The following is a 24,573-nucleotide window of genomic DNA, read 5'->3' as shown; positions in this document are numbered from 1 at the left end:
TCTCTCTCTCTCTCTCTCTCTCTCTCTCCCGTGTACACATTCTTAAAGAAGTGCTGTCTATTGCCTCGCATTTCATGTTGAAAAAAAAAGAAAAAAAGAAAAAAAAGCTAGCTTTTAAACCCCCCCAACTTTTTAGGCCACTTAATTTGATAATGACATGAAGCTGAGTTCAGTCGTTAGGCTCTATCTTTCTGTCGTTGCTTATTCAATTATTGGCTAGGATATTCCAGTATAATTTTTAAACTGTATCTTACCAGCGGTGTTATCAGCTTGGTCCTGTGAGTATGTGTCAAGTTCATCAGCACCTTCAAAGAAGAGAACCATTTTTGAATAAATCTTTTTTTTTTTTCAAAATGAAAAAAACATTTTTTTTTTTAATAATACTATTCCAAACAATGAGATAAGGCCCTATAGTGAGCTTTCAGTTTCAGCCTACTCAGGACTTGAATTAGTGGAAATGTAATTGACTCAGCAAAACAATGTAATGTATATAATATTCAGTGTAATCTAATGAAAGATTTCGGCACATTTTCCTTTGACCTTGTTTCAAGTTTGGGTGTCACTTCATAAAAGTTGATACATTTTACCACTATGAATGGATAAATTGAAATTAACCCTCTTAATCATAGAATGGCCATGACCAACTGGGTGTTGTATGGTTGAGTGTGAAAACCATAATCAAGCATACAAATCCACATATAAGTTATAAGTTATAACAGCAGTTGCAATTTTAGTTTGATTAGCGTCTGTGACTGAATGCTCAATGTAAGGCCTTATCCCATAAATGGCAAAAATGAAAAGTTTACTTTGCAAAAGTAAAAGTAAGTCTGCAGGGCAAATGTGTCTGACCAAGGAAAATAAAGTGGCCAAAGCAATCTACACAAACCTTCACAAACTGCTTACATGCCTTCAAGTTGAAGCCTCTTTAAAATTTACTTCATACTGTTCATCTTTCAAGTATAATGTAGATTTTTGAAGTTTTTCACATGACATGATCCTTTGACAGTAATACAAACTGAACAGCATGAACTGTGCATGAAAATTGCAGTGATGCTAATTAATACATAAATAACCTTTTCTATCATTCTTTCAGTGAGATGCTGAGATATAATACCAATATCGGTGCCAAATCTTATTTGTTATACACACAGAAACACACACACACACTCTCTCTCTCACACACACACAGTGACACACACAGTGACACACACACACACACACACACACACACACACACACACACAAGATTTTACTTCTTGTTTTTACAGAGTAAAACTAAATGCACTTCGTTCAAAATTCAATAAAAGTCTCAAGGTTGTCTGTGGTAAATCTCAATGTTTTACAACATATCATTTACTTTTTGATTGTCAATATTTTAAGAAGCAATTAAAAAGACTTACTGTTAAAAACTCTGACTGCATTGTCCATTCATTTCCACTATTTCTCAAGGCGATTCATATGCTTATGAATAGTAGAATTGGTTCCTTTTTGTAATGTTTGCTATTAATTCTTTTTATATGTTTTTATTTATATTGTTCTTGTTAATTATTAATTTTATGTTTAAATGTATTCTTTACTCTTCACACATACTCACACACACATACTCACGCACGCACAGACACACACAACCACAAACACATGTACACGTGCACAAACACACACACACACACACACACACACACACACTATAGAAACATACAGTCACATTGTCACACACACATACACACACACTGAAACACACATCCACACACACACACATGCGCGCGTGCACTCACACACACACACACACAAACATTCGCTTATGAAAATCGCATTGGTTCGTTTTTGTAATGTTTGCTGCTAGTTCTTTATTATTATTTTTATTTTTACTCTACTTGTTAATTATTAATACATGTATTCTTTCTTCTACACACACACACACACACACACACACACACACACCCACACACACACACATTTAATTTATACACAGTTGTACTGACACAAAGACATGCACTTATATATACACACGCAAACGCTCGCTCAAATGCATGCATGTATTCACACGCAACTTACATTTCACTTCCATCCACCGCCCCTTTGTCTAATATCACCTACCTGTGAAAAGACGTAAAACTTAAAGAAAGTACACACACACACACACTAAAAAAAAAAAGCAACTCACCGTCTACACCAGTTCTCAAAAATGAGCTCCCAAGGAGCTGATCGAGTAACTCCTCAAATGGTACTCGAGGAGGTGGTGGTCCTCCCGGTTCCTGTGGCCACCTTCTTCTTGTTGTAGGCCTCTTTGAGGTCCTTCCAACGCTTTTTACAAGCGTCAGCGTCCCTGTTGTGGCCTCCAACAGCGTTGACTCGATCCGCGATTTTCTGCCAGACCGCTCTCTTTTTTTTAATAGTGGTGCCAGCCTGAAAACGCGAATTTATCACTGCGTGCTCTGTAGCGACCTCCTCCAAAAGGATATGTGTCTCACAATCGGAGAAGTTAGGGCGCTTCTTTTTTGTTTCCATTGTGATGATCTGCGACGCGAATGAAGCACCAACAACAAAAACACGCAGGAAAGAGGCAACGGTGCTCGGGCATGCGCACAGCGCAAAATTCCGAGGGATGCCCGGGAATCCCAGACACAAGAATGCATGACGTCATTGCACTGGCTGGCAGGCTTTTGACTTCGTTGTCTCGACCAGTGTCTGAGTCCATGCATAAGAAACTGGCGGCGACTTAGGCTAAAGCCAACAAAGTCAAAAGCCTTGCCTCAAGGCTAGCCTACGGTCAGGCTCGATTGGTGCATTGGACCCCTGGAGTTGGCTCGTGACGCCATCCAGAAACGGTTTTAGTTTCAGTTTCAAAGCAGTGTCTGAGTGTGATGGCTGATCCACATACGCTACACTACATCTGCTGTAGTCAGGTCAGGTCATTAGATCTGCTACTGGTAACCTGTAATCCAGTACAACCTGTTCAGGGTCGGGTTGCCGGCGACTAAACCGGCACTCCCACCGCTCCCTTCCGGGACTGGTGAGGCGGGTGGCTAGACACCCTTATGGAGATTCATAAAAGGGCGTTGGCTCAGGAGAGCCACCGACGGCCATCTAGCTCCACCGTGCTGTGTGCATGCCACACGCAGTTGGCCCCCGGGGTGTGTCTACCCATGCATGCGAAGTCTGGATCCGGCAGAATCTGCGGAAGAAACCTATCGGTTCAACGGAGAGGAAGGCGGTTACAGCAACGCACTGTGGAGTGCAGAGAGCAAGATGAGACACCGAAAGGATATCTTGGTCATCCACTGCATCCGTGCTCATCCTCAAGTCGTCTCGACTTAGTCTTGCCACTGGAAATTGGTGGACCCGGACGAGAGAGTGAGGTCGACGTTGCGCAACTCCTCTTCACTTTAAACAAACTCATCGCGCAAGTCATCAGTCATCCAAAATGACCTTTCATCCTTCATCATTTCATCACCCCCAAGTCCTGTGGCGACAGGCGAGCGACGAAACGACAGGTGTGGGTACACTGGCAGTCGCAGCCGCAGACCTGCACGCAGGCGGCTCAGGCCATAGGGTCGTTCTTCGTCGACAGGAGCAGCGATGGAGCTCGGCAGCCGTCTGAGCGTCTGAGCAGCCCTCTTTAGGAATGCACTGCTCACCTCCCTGGCATGAGGAAGGGGCTAGAAAAGGTGCCCTAAAAATTGCCTGCTCCATATCACCCTGGCCAGCATACCGCGGCTGGCGGGGACCCTACATCAGCGGTCGAAACAAGAAAGAAAAGAAAAAAACAAGGATCGTTCCTCTCACCATTGGTGCTTGGAACATAAGGACTCTCCTGGACAGAGATAACGCGGACAGACCCCAAAGGAGAACGGCACTAGTTGCATCCGAACTCGCCAGATACAACATTGACATCGCAGCCTTGAGTGAGACTCGGCTTGCAGGCGAAGGCGAGCTCTGTGAACAGGGATCTGGTTACACCTTCTTCTGGAGTGGACGAGGAAGCGAAGAGCGACGTGAGGCTGGCGTTGGTTTTGCAGTAAAAACAGCACTTATCAGCAAGCTAGCTGGAATCCCAAAGGGAGTCAACGATAGGCTTATGACCATGAAACTCCCACTGGCATCTGGCCAGAAGCACCTCACCATTGTCAGTGCCTACGCCCCAACCATGACCAACCCGGATGAAGTGAAGGCGAAGTTCTACGAGGACCTTCACTCTGTCATTGCTGCTATCCCTAAAGCAGTTAAGCTCATCATTCTTGGGGACTTCAATGCTAGAGTTGGCTCTGACTACATCTCCTGGGATGGAGTGATTGGAAAGCACGGTGTGGGCCACTGCAACCCAAATGGATTGCTTTTGCTTCAGACCTGTGCAGAGCACGAACTGCTGATAACCAACACAGTTTTTTGCCTCCCTACCCGTAACAGGACGTCATGGATGCACCCTCGCTCAAAGCATTGGCATCTCATCGATTATGTCATCGTCAGGAAAAGGGATAGGCAAGATGTACGTGTAACAAAGACCATGTGCGGCGCCGAGTGTTGGACAGACCATCGCCTTGTAGTCTCGAAGCTGAATATTCGAATCCAGCCCAAGAGACGCCTCCAAGGCCAGAAGGCTCCAAAACAGCTTAACATCGCTAAGCTGAAAAACTTCACCATCAAACAGTCCTTTGTGGAGTTGCTGGAAGATCGTCTGGAATCCGCCTCTCTGGACAACCAGAATGTGGAGTCTGACTGGAGGACCCTGCGTGAGCTGATCTATAGTACAGCTTCAGAGACCCTGGGACCCATGACCAGAAAGCAAAAAGACTGGTTTGATGAAAACTGTGATGAAATCAAGCAGCTTCTGGATGAGAAACGCCGTCTGCATCAAGCCTACCTGAGCAACCCAAAGTCCACATCAAAAAAGGATGCGTACGATGCCATCCGCAGGACTGTTCAGCAAAAGTTACGCCAGATGCAGGATAAGTGGCTGAGTGACAAAGCTGATGAGATCCAGGGATATGCTGACAGGCACGGTATGAAGAGGTTCTATGATGCCTTAAAAGAAGTCTACGGCCCCACATCCTCAGGATCATCCCCCCTCCTCAGTGCAGACGGGAATACCTTGATCACCGAGAAGGAGAAAATTCTCGAACGCTGGGCTGAGCACTTCAACAGTGTCTTAAATCGCCCTTCCTTCATAAATGATGAAGCCATAGACCGTCTCCCACAAGTCCCCATCAACGAAGCACTGGACGATCGCCAACACCTCTTGAGACCCAGAAAGCAATCCGTCTGCTATCCAGTGGCAAAGCACCTGGCTCAGACTCCATACCAGCAGAGGTCTACAAGGATGGAGGCACTGTGCTGACTGAGAAGCTCCATCAGCTGTACTCACTCATGTGGAAAGAAGAGACGATCCCCCAGGATTTCAAAGATGCATCTATCATTCACTTGTACAAGCGAAAGGGGAACCGGCAAGCCTGTGATAACCATCGGGGCATTTCCTTGCTCTCCATCGCAGGCAAGATACTTGCCAGGATCCTACTAAACCGCCTCACAGCACACCTTGACCAAGGTCATTTGCCTGAGAGCCAATGTGGATTCCGGAAAGAGCGCGGAACCACCGACATGGTGTTTGCTGCAAGGCAGCTGCAAGAGAAATGTCAGGAGCAAAATGCTGATCTGTTCTCCACCTATGTCGACCTCACTAAGGCCTTTGACACCGTGAGTAGAGAGGGACTGTGGAAGATCATGGCCAAGTACGGATGCCCTCGGAAATTTATTTCCTTGGTCAGCCAATTCCATGAAGGCATGCAGGCTCGAGTCCAGGACAATGGCAAAACATCTGCTACTTTTGCTGTCACAAATGGTGTCAAGCAAGGCTGCGTCCTGGCTCCAACGCTGTTCAGCCTCATGTTCTCTGCAATGCTTACTGATGCCTTCAGAGATGGCGATGTTGGAATCGGCCTAAAGTACCGAACAGATGGCAAGCTGTTTAACCTCAGAAGGCTTCAAGCAAAAACGAAGGTCATGATAGACATCATCAGAGACTTTTTGTTTGCTGATGATTGTGCCCTCAATGCTGGATCTGAAGCTGACATGCAACTCAGCGTCGACAAGTTTGCCACTGCCAGCAGGAACTTCGGCCTTACCATCAGCACGAGGAAAACTGAAGTTCTCCATCAGCCAGCCCCAGGGAAACCCTACGTTGAGCCCAACATCACAGTCAACGGTCAGAGACTCAGTGCGGTGGAGCGGTTCACATACCTTGGCAGCACACTGTCACGAAATGTGACAATCGACGATGAAGTGAACGTCAGGATTGCAAGAGCATGCGCAACTTTTGGTAGACTCAATGCAAATGTCTGGAACAGAAGAGGCATTAGTCTTGAGACCAAGCTAAAGGTCTACAGAGCAGTAGTTCTCCCGACACTACTGTACGCCTGCGAAACTTGGACAGTGTACCAACGACATGCCAAGAAGCTGAACCACTTCCACACAACATGCCTCAGGAAGCTACTGAACATCAAGTGGCAAGACAGGACCCCAGACACAGAGGTGCTTGCAAAAGCCACCCTTCCCAGCATCTTCACCATCCTGATGCAGTCCCAGCTTTGCTGGGCTGGACACGTGGCGCGCATGCCAGACCATCGGCTGCCCAAAAGGCTCTTCTATGGCGAGCTGCAACAAGGGAAGAGATCACACGGAGGTCAGAAGAAGCGCTTCAGAGATACTCTGAAAGTCTCTCTGAAAGCGTTTGATATCAACCCTGACTCCTGGGAGGAATCTGCAGTGGACCGTGACAAATGGCGCGCTGCTGTGCACAAAGGCGCCAAGTTGTGCGAGGCCAACAGGACTGCTGCAGCTGTTCAGAAGAGGCAGGCCAGAAAGTCACGGGCAAACAAGCTCCCTGACAATGGTATGCCTGTCTTTGTCTGCCCCAACTGTCAGCGAACATTTCGTGCGCAGATTGGACTATTCAGCCATCTGCGCATTCACAGATAGATTCATGAGCATCCTCCCCCCCCACCCCACCACCACCCTCTCCCCCCATCCCCCAGCTGGATGACAACGATGGTCATCATCGATCCCGATGGACACACCACCACATCTGCTGTTAAAAAAGTGGCAGGAGATGCATGACCTTGGCATGAAGCGGATGACCCAATCAGCAGGCCTTGAAAGGCACAGAGCGACAAACCGGAATGTTCGGCTCCACCTGTGGTTCGGGTGCGGCAGTTTTGAATTCATTGGCCTTTCAGTCACACGCCGCACTTCTCTCTCTCTCTCTCTCTCTCATACACATATATCATAATGTGTGTGTGTGTGTGTGTGTGTGTGTGTGTGTGTGTACTCAGTGATGTGCGTGTCAGTATGTGTGTGTGTGTGTGTGTGTGTGTGTGTGTGTTGTAGTAGTAGTAGTAGTAGTAGTAGTAGTAGTCTTCAGTTTAACATCTTCCACTTTATGTGATACTAGAGTCGGAAAAAAAGAAAGAAAAAAAAGCGGTATGGGGGTGGGTGGGGCGGGGCGTGGTGGTGGGAACACAGTTGGGCCGGCACTCGGAGGGTGAAGAACTGATGGTGTGTGTGTGTGTGTGTGTGTGTGTGTGTGTGCCGTGTGTGTGTGTGTGTGTGTGCCGTGTGTGTGTGTGTGTGTGTGTGTGTGTGTGTGTGGTGGGGAAAGACTGACTGACGGATACAGAGCATTGGACAAAATATAACATTCAAAGGGAGACATGGGCATATAGAAGGAAACGAGTGTGTGTGTGTGTGTGTGTGTGTGTGCGTGTGTGTGTGTGTGCGCGCGCACAAAGGTTACAGGTACTTGGCAGTGCCGGCTTCTCAATTCTGAATTGTGTTGTGGTCAATGGAGCCTGGTCTGTGACTCAGTTGTCAGATAATCAGAAATCAAACGGAGGAGAAGTATGCTGGCTGGCTGGCTGATCCTTGTTGGAGTGTCAGTATTTCATCACCTCGAGGAGTCGGTTAGGCGTTGGACTTCTCAGAGATACGGTGTCAGCGTGGCCGCTTCACCATGCAGTGATCAGGGTTCGAGGCCCCGATTTGGCACGGTGTTGTGTCAGTCCTTGCGAAAAGCACTTTACCCCGATATTTCTCACTCCACCAAAGTGTGAACTGAAGGGGTACGCCGACTGTGACCTGGCAGCTTCGGTTGGGGAGGCCGGTTAAAACGTCGGAAGTCGAGGACTGATTTAGCCCTGCTGGCCGGGCCTTCCTATGCCGAACCTCAGACACAACTGCGGCCGTATGAACTGTCTGTCCTGACTGCCGGCCGTAAGTGAAGGACGACACGGGACCTATAACATACAACTTTAATTTATTCTCAACAAATAGCAGCCAGTCAGTCTACCTCCCCTCGTCAGTTCGAGATTCACTACTAAAAGCATGTCAAAGTTGTCGTACTGGCTTTCATTATTTAGTATGGCCAGGGAGCTGAAAGACAACTGACAAAGAACACCAAAATACACACGATGTACACAAACACGAACGCGCGCGCGCGCACACACATTCACTGATACACCACACACACACACACTTGCACACACACACACTCTCTCTCACATACACACACAAAACACACACACTGTCGACTTGCTTTTCCATCGAAATGCAGGTATACCTACCAGCGTGATATGAGGCTGCCCGTAAAAATCAAAAGAAATCACACACACACACACACACACACACACACACACACACACACTGGCACACACACCGGCATAACCTTGTGAGCATGTGTACGCACCAACACGAAACAGACGCCATATATCCTTGTTCAATATGTAATCTTTAATTAAATGATTTTCAGAAAAAAAGTACAACGTGGTTTGCTTGGTTTGCGTTTATATTTCATAAACAGGAACTGCATAAGTCCACTTAGAAAGAGTTCAGATCTCAGTCATAAAGGTATCAAATATATAGGGCCCTATGTTATTCTACATCTCACAAGCCCGGAGAGTTCCTGCACGTTAGTGAGGAGAGAGAGAGAGAGAGAGAGAGAGAGAGAGAGAGAGAGAGAGAGAGGGGATTGGTTTATTCATCAAGTCATGGCTCTTCAGGGGTCACAAGTGAATCAATATCATTACAGAGCTTTGAAATACAAAAAGAAAAAAAAGAAGAAAAAATATATAACTAATATTGATAAATGAATATCGGCAAAAAGGTTCATGACTGGAATAAGGTCACAATTTCTCTACGTTTGAACGCGCTGTACAAGTGGGCCTAACATTGCCTTCTTTATCTTGTGGATGAAATCAGAAGGCTCAGTTTAAAGTCACATATATGCCAATAATATTTAAAAGGATAAACCTCAATATGATTTCAGTACGAACTGCACAGCTCATCGTCTTTGGATGTTTGACTCAGCGGACAAATCAAAGGTCGATCATATTGTTCGTATGTATCTATAGTAACACATATCCAAATCTGACACACCCAGCCTAATTTGTAATCATTATATATATATATATATATATATATATATATATATATAGATATATATATATATAGACCTATTGTTTTATGTCAAGAGAGAGTCGTCTGTCTCAGTTTTATGTCCAGTTTTATGAGAGAGAGAGAGATAGAGAGAGAGAGATAGAGAGAGAGAGAGAGAGAGATAGAGAGAGAGAGTCATGTGTCTCAACTAACAATCAATTTGATGTGTAACGGACTCCGTACATTGAAAGCTATTCAGTAATCGTCCTTGTTGAGAATGACAAGAACTTTCCATCAGATAGTACTCGGTCTCCTCCAAAAGGCGAAGGCGGACCGGAGTGACGAAGAGAACAATCTCCGCTGTCTACACTCCTGTATACGTACTAGACAAACACGCAAAATATAACTGCTAGCTATTCAGTTCAGGGCTGGGGGTGGAGTGGTTGCTGAGGACACGTTCTGCACCAGAACCAAAAGCAGAACCAATCTTTCACCATCCCCCCTTTTCCTTTATGGTTTTCCTTTTTGTTCGTCAGTCGTTGTATTGTTTTCTGTGATGAAGGATATAGTAGTCGATGAACACCTTTATAAACCCTTGAATCAATCCTCGGTTTCTAAACAACACCAACCGAACAAACTTGACCTGAAGGGTGTAGACGCCAATAGGTCGTTAACCTCCAACATCGCCTCGGTTTCTTTTCAAACGGGTAGACGGGGTAGGTATCAATCGTTGTCAGAGAATAATACGTACCAAGGCGATCTTTTGTTGTTGTTTTTTAATAACCCATTCAGGTAAGTTTTCCATGGAGAATTCATTTTTGTTTTGTCCATCAGCAAAGTTTCATTTTCAAAGCATTTATCTTCATTTGACTGAGGCAGAAATTGGAAAATCAAAGATCATTTTCATTGCCATTAGGAAGCTGTGATAAACGTTCATGTTACAATCAAAGGCACTGAAAATTATCAGGGTTTCAACACATCTTGATAATGATAATACTAATTCAAAGAGAATCCCCTCTCTGTATCATGATCAATAGCAACAACGACAAAGGCAAAGAACAGTTCCTTCAGATTGCGGCTAATTATAATCTATGCTACAGCAAAGACAAGATACATTATCATGGTACATGTCAACACAAAAAAAGTAATATCATTATGCTCCACTACTAACTGAAATATCCACATGTGGCAAGCAGAAAATCTGGCGGCAGATCTTTAATACACTGAAATGGCACGTCTACAAACATCCAGATAAATATGGCATGCATGGATTAAACATTTCAACAGTGACAAAACAAACATCGAAACAAACAACAATAAAAACAAGCAATGGCTTTTGATAATGTTAAGATAATGTACGAAATTAGTACGAAAGCATCACTAAAGCTGTTTTTCTTTCCAATATCATTTTTGGTTGAATTAAAAAAAAAAAAAAAAAAAAAAAAAAAAGCAGAGAGGAGGGACAATATTATCTAGAGATATATAATAATATAGACATTACTCATGCCAACGTCATGATCGATATATTTCGCAAAAAACATCCACACGACAAACAAAGTTGATATTATGATAATATACTGCTGCTACTACTACTGCTACTACTACTACCTTCAGACAACCTAGTCATCCATTTTGGTAATTAATACAAAAATAACTTTCCTAAACAGAACTGAAGATGAAGACAAGTAAAACACGGCAATAAAGGGAAAACAGCACATACTCAGTGAGTTGTTTCAGTGAGATTTCCCAGGAAGGCAACGAGGAAAGAAATATCAGTCTCAATAAAAGTTAAGGACTCAGTACTTTTGAGAACTTGCACAGTTTTGTCCTTTGGGGGCATGGAATGATGTCGAATTTCTGAAGAGCAGCAGTCACGTGTATGCAGCCAGTGTGATGAACACCACTCATAACCAGAGGTCCTTTCTTACAGGTGGACTTCCATTTTTGTTTTACAAGGGGAGGGGGGGGGGGGGGGGGGGGAAGAAAAAGAAAAAAAGAAAAAAAAAGGCGATCGTTTATTTCCAAACGCATTTTTAGAGTCAATTTGTTCAAGCCTTTTTTTTTTCTTTTTTTTTTTCACTATGAGGTCCGTCGTAGACAAAATCCTGCCTGCTTTAGATCATATCCCTCGATTATTTCTGCTTTTCTGAAGTGATCAGTAACTGTTCGTGAACTCTGTAATACAGCCCTCTCGAGTGTCGTGCAGTACAGGAGGAAGGAAGAAGAGTTCAGTAAAGGGAAGTAAAACTATGGTGAGGACAATGAACAACCAAGCCGACCCTGGGGATTTCAAAACAAGTCAGAGAATGGCGCGAGGAAATAGACTGACACGTCAGGGGAGACAACTTGGGACTGTGACACGACAGCGAAAACCAGGCTCAGTAGCGCTTGGGGGAAAAACCACATTGACATGCACAGAAGGAACAATGGCAGGAAAACACACAGGTATTGGGGCACAGACACACACACGTGTACACGGCTGCATAGTATGCAGGAATAAATATCTGAAACGCTCAGTTGAGCCATGAATGCTAAAGGATACCAAATTAAGGAACAAGAATGCAACTTCGCACGTTACAATAACGGAACCGTTTTCTGATAAACTACGGTGTATGAAAGCTAACAGAAATACCATACAGGTTCAGAAACAACAGCAACTACAACCAACCCCAAAAACAAACATTAGATATAATATTATTATGAGCAATGTATTGCTTAGCAGCATACGAATAATACACATAATCTCAAAAATATATCTGCTAAAATATTGAACTGGCTACCACATCTCCTGGCACATGCTGTACACAATTATTCCTCCGATTTGTGAAACTGAGAGCTGATGTTATGTAAAACGAATGGTCCACGTCTGATACAGTTAACAAGGCAAAAACACACATAGCAAACCAAAGTATATGTATGTATGTATGTATGTATCTGTGTGTGTGTGTGTGTGTGTTTTATGACATACATACATGCACACAGATAATGAAAGCTCGTTAACATCAGATTCGGATGAGAACAGACATTAATATGAATCTTATGATGACGATGATGACAACAATAACCCCCCCACCCCCCAAGAAAAAGACGACGACGATGATGATGGTGATGATGATGTAAAAATATATAAAAAATAGAAATGGAAAAACAATACCATTATCATCATTCATTCGGATAAAACGATAAACCTAGGTACCGTACACATCATGCACTTTGCACACGTAAAAGAACCCACGGCAACAAAAGGGCTGTCCTTGGCAAAAATCTGTAGAAAAATCCACTTCGATAGGAAAACAAATAAAACTGCGGGCAGAAAAAAAAATACTAAAAATGGGTGGCGCTGTCAGTGTAGCGACACGCTGTCCCTGGGGAGAGCAGCCCGAATTTCACACAGAGAAATCTGCTGTGACAACTAAAAAAGAGTAATACAGTAATATTACTTTAAAACCCCCCCCCCCGCCCCCCCCCCCCCCCAAAAAAAAACAAAACAAACAACAACAACAACAACAAAAAAACAGTATCATTAAAACCATCATCATCGTTTTTTTTATTGAACTCTCACGTTCTAAGACGCGAGGGAAGGTGAAGGTGGGGGCGGCATGGAGCATGAAGGAGCTATGTTGCTGGGTGGTGGAGGGGGAAGGGCCGGGGCTTGGGAGTGGCTGGGAGGGAGGCCAGTCGGGTGTCGCTGAGGGTGGCGTCGGTGGGAGTGGTGAGGAGGGGGAGGGGGGCAGGCCTTCTGGATGACGATGGGTCATGGGGGTGTTTTGATGTTGGTGATTTGGTGATGGTGGTGGGGGGGCTTTGGGGTGTGGGGTGTGGTGTGGAGGAGGTCCACTAGGAGGTGGGTGGGTGGGATCTACTGGGTGAGGTTAAGACATTGGGGTGTTTCGATGGTGACGGTGGGGGTGGGGGACCTTGGGGGGGAGGTATACTGAATTACGTTGGGACATGGGGGTGATTTCATGGTGGTGATGGTGGTGGGGGACCTTTGGGGAGATCCAATGGATGACGTCAAGACGTTGGGGGTATTTTGATGGTGGCGGTGGTGGGGGTGGACTAATGGGTGATGTTTGTGGTGGGGTGGAGTCATGTGGAGTCATGCTGGGGGGAGGGTGGGGGGGAGGGAGGAGAGGACAGGGTGCCTTTAGGAGAAGCCGGGTGGGTGTGGGGGGAGGGGCGCGGGGGGTATGGGGATGTTTTGATGGTGGTGGATAGGGGACTGGGCGGGTGGGCGGTGTGTGGATAGGGAGCAGGGTGGTGGTGGATGGGGGCGGGGGGGGGAGGGTGGTCAGGTGAGGTCTGCTACACGACGAAGACTGCGTGAGTGCCGTTGATGTCTTCCAGCTGCTTGGAGTTGAAGATGAAGACAATCTCGCGGGGACCTTTCTTGTTCGGCGTCAGCTTCAGGGAGTGCGAGAACGTCCCCTTGCCGTCCACGTCGCTGTGGAGTCAGCAGCAACACACACACACACACACACACACGCGCGCGCGCGCGCACGCACGCACAGACACACACACACACGCGCGCGCGCACACACACGGGACACAGTTTGATCTTCTGTAATTCCAAGTGGGGTGTGTAGGACTGGAATTAAAACACAATTAAAAAAACAACTTCGTCATAATCAACAACTGAAGTACTAACTGGAATCTTATTTAAAAGATAACAGTGAACTTTTGTCACACACACACACACACATACACACAACACACACTTTGAACAAAACACAGTTGTGTATTAAGAAATACATCAAGATCTGCAATGTAAAAAAAAAAAAAAAAAAGAAAAAAAAAAAAAGAAAAAAAAAAAGGGGGAAGACATTGTCAAGGGAATTAACTGCATTGTATATGTGGGTAGGAGAATTAACCATATGGAGTTACCTTTCTTTGAAAGAACGGTACAAGACCAACGCCTGGGGCACAGAACGGAATGGTGGCCCAGCAGTAACTAGAAACGAGAGAATCTAAATATACAGGACTGAATCCCACAGTCCCCACAATGTTCTACCCCTCAAGTAGACCTTGGGCGCAAGCAATCTGGATGAGACATTAACCTGAGTTCCCACGTGGAGCATGGCGCAGGCTAAAGAACCCACGTGACTCGAGCAAGAGAGTTGTCCCTGGCAAAACTATTTTGTGAAATCCACTCTAATTTTTGTGTGTGCGTGCGTGTGATTGAAGACTACTGACTGACAAAGGCAATGACGATGAGCGCCTAAATGCAGCTGTCAGTCGGTTCTGTGTAGGCAGCTCCTTCGTTTATTTATTTATAGTCTGTTCATCTAAGATGATGATATTTGACTGAAAAAGCCTGTTGTGCAAATGACTGTGTTCGTAAAGGGCTTAGAGCTTGGTCTCTGACCGAAGACAGGCGCTACGTAAGTATCAACAATGAAAATAAAAAAATCATTACAGCTATTCATGATACCACACGACTCTCTTATCAACCCCTGTCTCTCTATCAGTCTGTCTGTCTCTGTCTGTCTGTCTCTGTGTCTGTCTGTCTCTCCCTGCTGCTTTCTCCTCGTGTGATGTTTTGCGGCAATAAAAATGCATTGTTGTACATAGATCTATAGGTTGTCCACATGCTTTCATACCTTTTGTTCGTTTCTCTATCGCTCTGATATGATTGTGCGTGAAGGCGTTTTTTGTGTATGTGTGTAGGTTTGTGTGTTTCTTTTGCCTTCCTTTCCTTTTATCCCTTTTTTGGAAGTTAAAAAAAAATAAAAAAAAATCAGTTGTGCTGACTTCACTACCCTTGTCAATAAAAATTCATGTCGTTTCGTTTCGTTTCGTATCTCACCTCTGAGGGTAGTTGGCCTTGGTGAAGCCAGCAGCCTCCAGCTCCAGGTAACAGGCGGTCAGTTCCTGGGACAGGGGGTTGTTGAAGGTCACCTGCACCTCAAACTTTTCTCCCACCTTGGCGGTGGACGGGCCCTGAAAACAGGTTTTGAGTCAGTCAGTATTTGATCTCTCCTGCACCTGTTCCCCCGCCCGAGGACACAGGCTTCCAGCAGGTGTTCTCCAGCCATCCCGGTCATGTGCCAGTCGCTCCAGCTGTCTCCAGGTGTGGCCTGTCCTCTTCATGTCTGTCCCCAGGTGTGGCCTGTCCTCTTCATGTCTGTCCCCAGGTGTGGTCTGTCCTCTTCATGTCTGTCCCCAGGTGTCCCCAGTGTGGCCTGTCCTCTTCATGTCTGTCCCCAGGTGTCCCCAATGTGGCCTGTCCTCTTCATGTCTGTCCCCAGGTGTCCCCAATGTGGCCTGTCCTCTTCATGTCTGTCCCCAGGTGTGGCCTGTCCTCTTCATGTCTGTCCCCAGGTGTCCCCAATGTGGCCTGTCCTCTTCATGTCTGTCCCCAGGTGTGGCCTGTCCTCTTCATGTCTGTCCCCAGGTGTCCCCAATGTGGCCTGTCCTCTTCATGTCTGTCCCCAGGTGTGGCCTGTCCTCTTCATGTCTGTCCCCAGGTGTCCCCAATGTGGCCTGTCCTCTTCATGTCTGTCCCCAGGTGTCCCCAATGTGGCCTGTCCTCTTCATGTCTGTCCCCAGGTGTGGCCTGTCCTCTTCATGTCTGTCCCCAGGTGTCCCCAATGTGGCCTGTCCTCTTCATGTCTGTCCCCAGGTGTGGCCTGTCCTCTTCATGTCTGTCCCCAGGTGTCCCCAATGTGGCCTGTCCTCTTCATGTCTGTCCCCAGGTGTGTCCTGTCCTCTTCATGTCTGTCCCCAGGTGTGGCCTGTCCTCTTCATGTCTGTCTCCAGGTGTGGCCTGTCCTCTTCATGTCTGTCCCCAGGTGTGGCCTGTCCTCTTCATGTCTGTCCCCAGGTGTCCCCAATGTGGCCTGTCCTCTTCATGTCTGTCCCCAGGTGTCCCCAATGTGGCCTGTCCTCTTCATGTCTGTCCCCAGGTGTGGCCTGTCCTCTTCATGTCTGTCCCCAGGTGTCCCCAATGTGGCCTGTCCTCTTCATGTCTGTCCCCAGGTGTGGCCTGTCCTCTTCATGTCTGTCCCCAGGTGTCCCCAATGTGGCCTGTCCTCTTCATGTCTGTCCCCAGGTGTGGCCTGTCCTCTTCATGTCTGTCCCCAGGTGTCCCCAATGTGGCCTGTCCTCTTCATGTCTGTCCCCAGGTGTCCCCAATGTGGCCTGTCCTCTTCATGTCTGTCCCCAGGTGTGTCCTGTCCTCTTCATGTCTGTCCCCAGGTGTGGCCTGTCCTCTTCATGTCTGTCCCCAGGTGTGGCCTGTCCTCTTCATGTCTGTCCCCAGGTGTCCCCAATGTGGCCTGTCCTCTTCATGTCTGTCCCCAGGTGTGGTCTGTCCTCTTCATGTCTGTCCCCAGGTGTGGCCTGTCCTCTTCATGTCTGTCCCCAGGTGTGGCCTGTCCTCTTCATGTCTGTCCCCAGGTGTGGCCTGTCCTCTTCATGTCTGTCTCCAGCTGTCCCCAGGTGTGGCCTGTCCTCTTCATGTCTGTCTCCAGCTGTCCCCAGGTGTGGCCTGTCCTCTTTCTGTCTGTCTCCAGCTGTCTCCAGGTGTGGCCTGTCCTCTTCATGTCTGTCTCCAGCTGTCCCCAGGTGTGGCCTGTCCTCTTCATGTCTGTCTCCAGCTGTCCCCAGGTGTGGCCTGTCCTCTTCATGTTTGTCTCCAGCTGTCCCCAGGTGTGGTCTGTCCTCTTCATGTCTGTCTCCAGGTGTGGCCTGTCCTCTTCATGTCTGTCTCCAGGTGTGGCCTGTCCTCTTCATGTCTGTCTCCAGCTGTCCCCAGGTGTAGTCTGTCCTTTTCATGTCTGTGTCCAGGTGTGGCCTGTCCTCTTCATGTCTGTCCCCAGGTGTGGCCTGTCCTCTTCATGTCTGTCCCCAGGTGTCCCCAATGTGGCCTGTCCTCTTCATGTCTGTCCCCAGGTGTGGCCTGTCCTCTTCATGTCTGTCCCCAGGTGTCCCCAATGTGGCCTGTCCTCTTCATGTCTGTCCCCAGGTGTCCCCAATGTGGCCTGTCCTCTTCATGTCTGTCCCCAGGTGTGGCCTGTCCTCTTCATGTCTGTCCCCAGGTGTCCCCAATGTGGCCTGTCCTCTTCATGTCTGTCCCCAGGTGTGGCCTGTCCTCTTCATGTCTGTCCCCAGGTGTCCCCAGTGTGGCCTGTCCTCTTCATGTCTGTCCCCAGGTGTGTCCTGTCCTCTTCATGTCTGTCCCCAGGTGTGGCCTGTCCTCTTCATGTCTGTCCCCAGGTGTGGCCTGTCCTCTTCATGTCTGTCCCCAGGTGTCCCCAATGTGGCCTGTCCTCTTCATGTCTGTCCCCAGGTGTGGCCTGTCCTCTTCATGTCTGTCCCCAGGTGTCCCCAATGTGGCCTGTCCTCTTCATGTCTGTCCCCAGGTGTGGCCTGTCCTCTTCATGTCTGTCCCCAGGTGTCCCCAATGTGGCCTGTCCTCTTCATGTCTGTCCCCAGGTGTCCCCAATGTGGCCTGTCCTCTTCATGTCTGTCCCCAGGTGTGGCCTGTCCTCTTCATGTCTGTCCCCAGGTGTCCCCAATGTGGCCTGTCCTCTTCATGTCTGTCCCCAGGTGTGGCCTGTCCTCTTCATGTCTGTCCCCAGGTGTCCCCAATGTGGCCTGTCCTCTTCATGTCTGTCCCCAGGTGTGGCCTGTCCTCTTCATGTCTGTCCCCAGGTGTCCCCAATGTGGCCTGTCCTCTTCATGTCTGTCCCCAGGTGTCCCCAATGTGGCCTGTCCTCTTCATGTCTGTCCCCAGGTGTGTCCTGTCCTCTTCATGTCTGTCCCCAGGTGTGGCCTGTCCTCTTCATGTCTGTCCCCAGGTGTGGCCTGTCCTCTTCATGTCTGTCCCCAGGTGTCCCCAATGTGGCCTGTCCTCTTCATGTCTGTCCCCAGGTGTGGCCTGTCCTCTTCATGTCTGTCCCCAGGTGTGGCCTGTCCTCTTCATGTCTGTCTCCAGCTGTCCCCAGGTGTGGCCTGTCCTCTTCATGTCTGTCTCCAGCTGTCCCCAGGTGTGGCCTGTCCTCTTTCTGTCTGTCTCCAGCTGTCTCCAGGTGTGGCCTGTCCTCTTCATGTCTGTCTCCAGCTGTCCCCAGGTGTGGCCTGTCCTCTTCATGTCTGTCTCCAGCTGTCCCCAGGTGTGGCCTGTCCTCTTCATGTTTGTCTCCAGCTGTCCCCAGGTGTGGCCTGTCCTCTTCATGTCTGTCTCCAGGTGTGGCCTGTCCTCTTCATGTCTGTCTCCAGGTGTGGCCTGTCCTCTTCATGTCTGTCTCCAGCTGTCCCCAGGTGTAGTCTGTCCTTTTCATGTCTGTGTCCAGGTGTGGCCTGTCCTCTTCATGTCTGTCCCCAGGTGTGGCCTGTCCTCTTCATGTCTGTCCCTAGGTGTGACCTGTCCTCTTCATGTCTGTCCCCAGGTGTGGCCTGTCCTCTTCATGTCTGTCTCCAGGTGTGGCCTGTCCTCTTCATGTCTGTCCCCAGGTGTGGCCTGTCCTCTTCATGTCTGTCTCCAGCTGTCCCCAGGTGTGGCCTGTCCTCTTCATGTCTGTCCCCAGGTGTCCCCAGTGTGGCCTGTCCTCTTCATGTCTGTCCCCAGGTGTCCCCAGTGTGACCTGTCCTCTTCATGTCTGTCCCCAGGTGTGGCCTGTCCTCTTCATGTCTGTCCCTAGGTGTGACCTGTCCTCTTCATGTCTGTCCCCAGGTGTGGCCTGTCCTCTTCATGTCTGTCTCCAGGTGTGGCCTGTCCTCTTCATGTCTGTCCCCAGGTGTGGCCTGTCCTCTTCATGTCTGTCTCCAGCTGTCCCCAGGTGTGGCCTGTCCTCTTCATGTCTGTCCCCAGGTGTCCCCAGTGTGGCCTGTCCTCTTCATGTCTGTCCCCAGGTGTGGCCTGTCCTCTTCATGTCTGTCTCCAGGTGTGGCCTGTCCTCTTCATGTCTGTCTCCAGCTGTCTCCAGGTGTGGCCTGTCCTCTTCATGTCTGTCTCTAGGTGTGGCCTGTCCTCTTCATGTCTGTCCCCAGGTGTGGCAGGTCCTGTTCATGTCTGTCCCCAAGTGTGGCAGGTCCTCTTCATGTCTGTCCCCAGGTGTGGCAGGTCCTGTTCATGTCTGTCTCCAGGTCATGGCCTGTCCTCTTCATGTCTGTCTCCAGCTGTCTCCAGGTGTGGCCTGTCCTCTTCATGTCTGTCCCCAGGTGTGGCCTGTCCTCTTCATGTCTGTCCCCAGGTGTGGCCTGTCCTCTTCATGTCTGTCTCCAGCTGTGTCCAGGTGTGGCCTGTCCTCTTCATGTCTGTCCCCAGGTGTGGCATGTCCTCTTCATGTCTGTCCCCAGGTGTCCCCAATGTGGCCTGTCCTCTTCATGTCTGTCCCCAGGTGTCCCCAGTGTGGCCTGTCCTCTTCATGTCTGTTCCCAGGTGTGGCCTGTCCTCTTCATGTCTGTCCCCAGGTGTGGCAGGTCCTGTTCATGTCTGTCCCCAGGTCACGGCGCCACGTATTTCTTCGACAACCTTTTTTCTTTTCCTCCTGCGGGTTCCAGGTGAGGACTTGCCTTGTGGCACTGAATGCAGGCTTGCGGAGCGTGTGGCCGATCCATCTGCAGCGTGTGTGGAGGATCTCTTCATCTGCAGGCTGCTGTCTTGTTCGCTCCCATGATTCTTCATTTATGATTTTCTCTGGCCGACGAACCCAGAGAACCCTTCTGAAGCAGCATTTGATCTGACCAGAAAGTTTTTGTCCAGGTTTGCATCTGTGTGTTGTCGGATCAGGTCTTCTCCTCCTCCTCCTCCTCCCTCAGCTCTGTGAAGGGTCACTGGGGCGCCGCACAGAACTGTTCACCGCATTCCTCCAGGTCTGTCGGGTGTACGTCAAAGTCCAGCTCGTCTGTTCCCGATTCGCCCACCTCTGACAGTGTCACTTACCCTCAAATCATCTTTGAACGTTTGACTCCATGTCCCGTTTTGCCTACCCGACATTCCAGTTTCAGCCATTCAGCCTCCTTACCCGTAATTATTTCTGTCTCACTCTCCAATACATCCATGTGCACACACACACACACACACACCCACACACACACACACCCACACACACACACACACACACACCGTATAAGGATGAGTATCAAAATGTTTGTGAAAAGATTCAATGCTCAGATGGCCAAAAGAACAGAGTGATGCTATCACCATTTATTTAATACACATGAAAAAGCAACTGCTGTCTTTTTTAGTACAAGGTGAACTGGGCCCATCACTCATTTGATATCACAGATTGACATAAGTTTACAGTTGGGCTAAGGGCAAAGTGACAGCTGTATTATCAATGGTTTCTTCAATGCACTTGGAAATCATTTACAGCTTAGTCTTTTGTGAAGGACTTAGATTCTCCAACTAGGAGGCAAGACTGCACTGACATTTAGTGCTGCAGTCTTGAAGGCTAGTTGGCACTTTGGGAACCATCCAAATACTGACCGTCCTAAAACCTTCTTTGCCGAGAGAGTGGGGATGTAACTTGGGCAAGACACTCTACACCATTATCAAATTCCAGCCCAAATAGTCGGGACATCAACTGCCTCCTCTGCTATTCTGATGGTCATAGTCGGACACTACTAACTATCACATATATATGTAGGTGAACTGAGAATAGGGCGAATGGAGATCACAGATTTAGTGACAATAGAATTGGGAGTTGGAAAATCGGGATGACACCATAAAATCTACGGCTGATCGAACTAAAAAAACAAAGTTTCAGTTTCACTTTCACTTTCTCAAGGAGGCGTCACTGCGTTCGGACAAATCCATACACGCTACACCACATCTGTTGAGCAGATGCCTGACCAGCAGCATAACCCAACGCGCTTAGTCAGGCCTTGAGTGCATGCTTACGTATTTGTGTACTTATGAAAGTGGATTTCATTTTACGTAATTTCGCCAGAGGACAACACTCTCGTTGCCATGGGTTCTTTTTCAGTGCGCCAAGTGCGTGCTGCACACGGGACCTCGGTTTATCGTCTCATCCGAAAGACTAGACGCTCAGTTTGATTTTCCAGTCAAACTTAGGAGAAAGGGCGAGAGCGGGATTCGAACCCACACCCTCACGGACTCTCTGTATTGGCAGCTGAGCGTCTTAACCATTCTGCCACCTTCCTCCTTAAACAAAACAGAAACAGGAAGAAAAACAACAAACTGTTCATGTACTATGGTCATTTTGTTGGTATATTATATATTATGTTGGTACTATTGTACATGAGATGATCTCAGAGGGCTGACTTCGTCACAAACAATCGCCACATGGAACCAAGCACCAAGCCCCGAACAACTGGACCTTCAGGCGTCAGCGTATGGTCACTAACCTCCATGCTGCGTGTACTGAAATGGCGCAGTGACGGGCCAGAAAAAGACAAAGAAGGAAGGAAAAAGAAGGAAAGAAGAAGAAAGCTTGTTCCAAGTATACCTGGATCTGAAGATGCGGTTTGCGCAGTCGTGCTTCGCTGGTTTCTGTGAAGATCTGGCCCGTCTCCGTGACCTTGGCCATGGCGGTGAAGGACAGGTGACACATGTCCTTCAACTTGCCCAGGTAGTCGTCCTCCTTCACCATCACCTCCACACGCTCACCTTCACCACACACACACACACACACACTGATATAACGGTATTATTAATCCTAAATGTATTAACATAGCGGTGAATCTTGTGCATTGACAAGTCAAAGCGCTCTCACACCGGTCATTCACACACATGTATAACTCTTATTCCGTGGAGTGAAAGACAAAGCAGAAAAACACGTGTGAACAGAAAGCGGAGAAACTGTAGACTGTGAAGATAAAGAGAAGATGAGAGAGAGAGAGAGAGAGAGAGAGAGAGAGAGAGAGACAGACAGACAGACAGACAGACAGAGACAGAGACAGAAAGAGAGATACGGATACGGATGATTTATTCATCAGGCCATAGCCCCTATGAAGGGGTACACAAACAACATTTGTTGCGTCACACACACACACACACACACACACACACAGAGAAAGAGAGAGAGAGAGAGAGAGAGAGAGAGAGAGAGAGAGAGAGACAGACAGACAGACAGACAGACAGACAGACAGAGACAGAGAGACACAGAGAGAGATACGGATACGGATACGGATGATTTATTCATCAGGCCATAGCCCCTATGAAGGGGTACACAAACATTTGTTACATCACATTTGTTTGAATAAACACGAGAAAACCAAAATCACATGAAATCACATGAAACACAGATACATTTGCAGAACATATTATGAGGTTGCAATTTCTCTAAATTTAAACGCTTTGTGCAGGAAAATGGACAAATTCCATACATCATTTTGCCTTTTGGACGACATCAATAAGCACAACTTGAAAGCACAAGGTTGTGGAGAGAGAGAGAGAGAGAGAGAGAGAGAGAGAGAGAGAGAGAGAGAGAGAGAGAGAGAGACAGAGACAGAGAGACAGAGACAGAGACAGAGAGAGTACAGCTCAGGAAAGGAAAGTGATGGGAAGAATTCACAGGAGAGGACACAAAAACGAAGAAGGGTGAGGAGAACTGTGACTGTGAGTGTGTGAAGGAAAGAGGAGGCTGTGAATGGGAAAGTTGGGCGGGAGGGGGAAGGGGAAGGGGGAAATGGCGGGTGGGGGGCGGGGGGTGAGGGGGTTGGGGGTATGAGAGGGTAGGAGTGAGGGAAGTGGGGGGGGGGAGAGAAACTGTTAGGGACATGTGAACAGGTAAGTGAAATAAAAGATATGTCGATATAATCACAGTAAAAAGAAAACAACAACAACAAAACACAGCCACAGCCGAACTCTCTCCTGCAGCAGCACCCAGCAGTCCAGGGGTGAGACTGGGTCGGGTACCTGACCTCGATTGGGACGGTCAGATCGGCGGAAGCAGAGGACTAGGCCACGCCTTCCTTTGCCAAGCCCTAGTTCTATCAAGTTCAGTTCAGTTACTCACGGAGGCGTCACTGCTTTCGGATAAATCCATATACGTTACACTCCACCCGCGAAGCAGATGCCTGACAGTAGCATTCCTTTTCGCGCTTGCCAGGACTTCGAGTGCATGCATGTATACCTATATTTGTGTACCTATCGGAACGGATTTCATTTACATAATTTTGCCTGGGATAGAGAGAGACATTGTTGTCATGGGTTCTTTGTCAGTGCGCCAAGTGCATACAGCACACGGTACCTCGGCTTATTGTCTCATCGGAATGACTATACGCCCGGTTTGATTTTCCAGTCAAACTTCGGAGAAAGGGCGAGAACGGGATTCAAACCCAGACCCTCAGGGACACTGCATTGGCAGAAAAACGTCTTAACCACTCTGCCACCTTGTTCTCAAGGCCTGACTAAGCGCGTTGGGTTACGCTGCTGGTCAGGCATCTGTTTGGCAGATGTGGTGTAGCGTATATGGATTTGTCCGAACGCAGTGACGCCTCCTTGATCCACTGAAACTGAAACTTGTTCCTAGGCCTAGACACAGCGGCTGTGAATTCTGTGCCCCGATGGCCGTATATCTTGGCCTTTTTTTCACGTAAAATGACTGGACTAGAGGCTCCAGGACCTGTGACCTTACACAAGGCTAACCACTCACTCTTCCCGCCCTCCAGCAGGACGCCCTTGAAGGGGTGGCGGACGACGTCGTCAGCCTGGACCCCGGTGTAGAACATGGTCTTGACGGACACGGTGCCCTCCACGGTGCGGGCCTGCTGGCTGGAGTTCCGGCACTGCAGCGTCAGCGTGAACTTGTCACCCACGTAGGTGTTGTCCGCGTCGTACAGCAGTTGGAAGTGGACGTCCTTTTAGGGGGCACAGAAATGATTGCAACAATGATGACAGTGATGAATTATGAAGGGGACAGGCCCAACACTCAGCGTAATTCACAAACTGTCGTAAGTTTACAGCTGGGGCAACAGCAGAGTGAGAACTGTATGATCTATGGTTTCTCCACTGCAATGGGAAGTCATTTACAGCTTGGTCTTTTGTGAAGGACTGTGACTCTGAAACTAGGAGACATGATTGCACTGGCTCTTAGTGCTGCAGCATTGGGGGCTAGTTGGCCTTTGGGAACCATCCCAACGCCGACCGTCCTGAAACTCTCTTGGCCGAGATAGTAGGGATGTAACTTGGGCAAGACACTGTCCACTATAGATAAATTCTAGCCCAGATAGTCGGGA

At 48.1% G+C, this 24,573-nt stretch overlaps 3 protein-coding genes across 7 annotated transcripts in view; all 3 read right to left on the bottom strand.

The window, feature by feature from the left end:
* Positions 1 to 2,794, bottom strand: part of LOC143285545 (uncharacterized) — a 5,251-nt gene extending 2,457 nt beyond the window's left edge. The window contains exons 1-2 of one of the 2 annotated variants that reach the window (XR_013055693.1): positions 2,165 to 2,794; positions 255 to 305 (exon numbers count right to left, since the gene is read on the bottom strand). Coding sequence is in view for 1 of the 2 variants with exons in the window: in XM_076592908.1 (XP_076449023.1) it covers positions 255 to 324 (70 nt within the window). In the remaining variant the exon portion in view is untranslated. Of the gene's footprint in view, positions 1 to 254; positions 325 to 2,164 lie in introns of those variants that run through there. The other variant, XM_076592908.1, reaches the window with a different exon arrangement.
* LOC143285548 (uncharacterized) overlaps positions 1 to 24,573 on the bottom strand; it is a 288,677-nt gene that overhangs the window by 46,847 nt on the left and 217,257 nt on the right. The gene's annotated exons all lie outside the window — the stretch shown is intronic.
* The window catches only part of LOC143285898 (hemocyte protein-glutamine gamma-glutamyltransferase-like), a 68,391-nt gene continuing 57,340 nt past the window's right edge, over positions 13,523 to 24,573 (bottom strand). For all 4 annotated transcript variants that reach the window (XM_076593345.1, XM_076593344.1, XM_076593346.1 and 1 more), the window contains exons 13-16: positions 23,991 to 24,195; positions 21,840 to 22,000; positions 15,230 to 15,363; positions 13,523 to 13,867 (exon numbers count right to left, since the gene is read on the bottom strand). In XM_076593345.1, coding sequence (XP_076449460.1) covers positions 13,729 to 13,867; positions 15,230 to 15,363; positions 21,840 to 22,000; positions 23,991 to 24,195 — 639 coding nt within the window. In that variant the 3' untranslated portion in view covers positions 13,523 to 13,728. The remainder of the gene's footprint in view (positions 13,868 to 15,229; positions 15,364 to 21,839; positions 22,001 to 23,990; positions 24,196 to 24,573) is intronic.

The sequence above is a fragment of the Babylonia areolata genome, chromosome 9, assembly GCF_041734735.1.
Source record: "Babylonia areolata isolate BAREFJ2019XMU chromosome 9, ASM4173473v1, whole genome shotgun sequence".
NCBI lineage: Eukaryota > Metazoa > Mollusca > Gastropoda > Neogastropoda > Buccinidae > Babylonia > Babylonia areolata.
The sequence above is the reverse complement of the archived record's forward strand: the minus strand, read 5'-3'. Positions and strand labels throughout refer to the sequence as shown.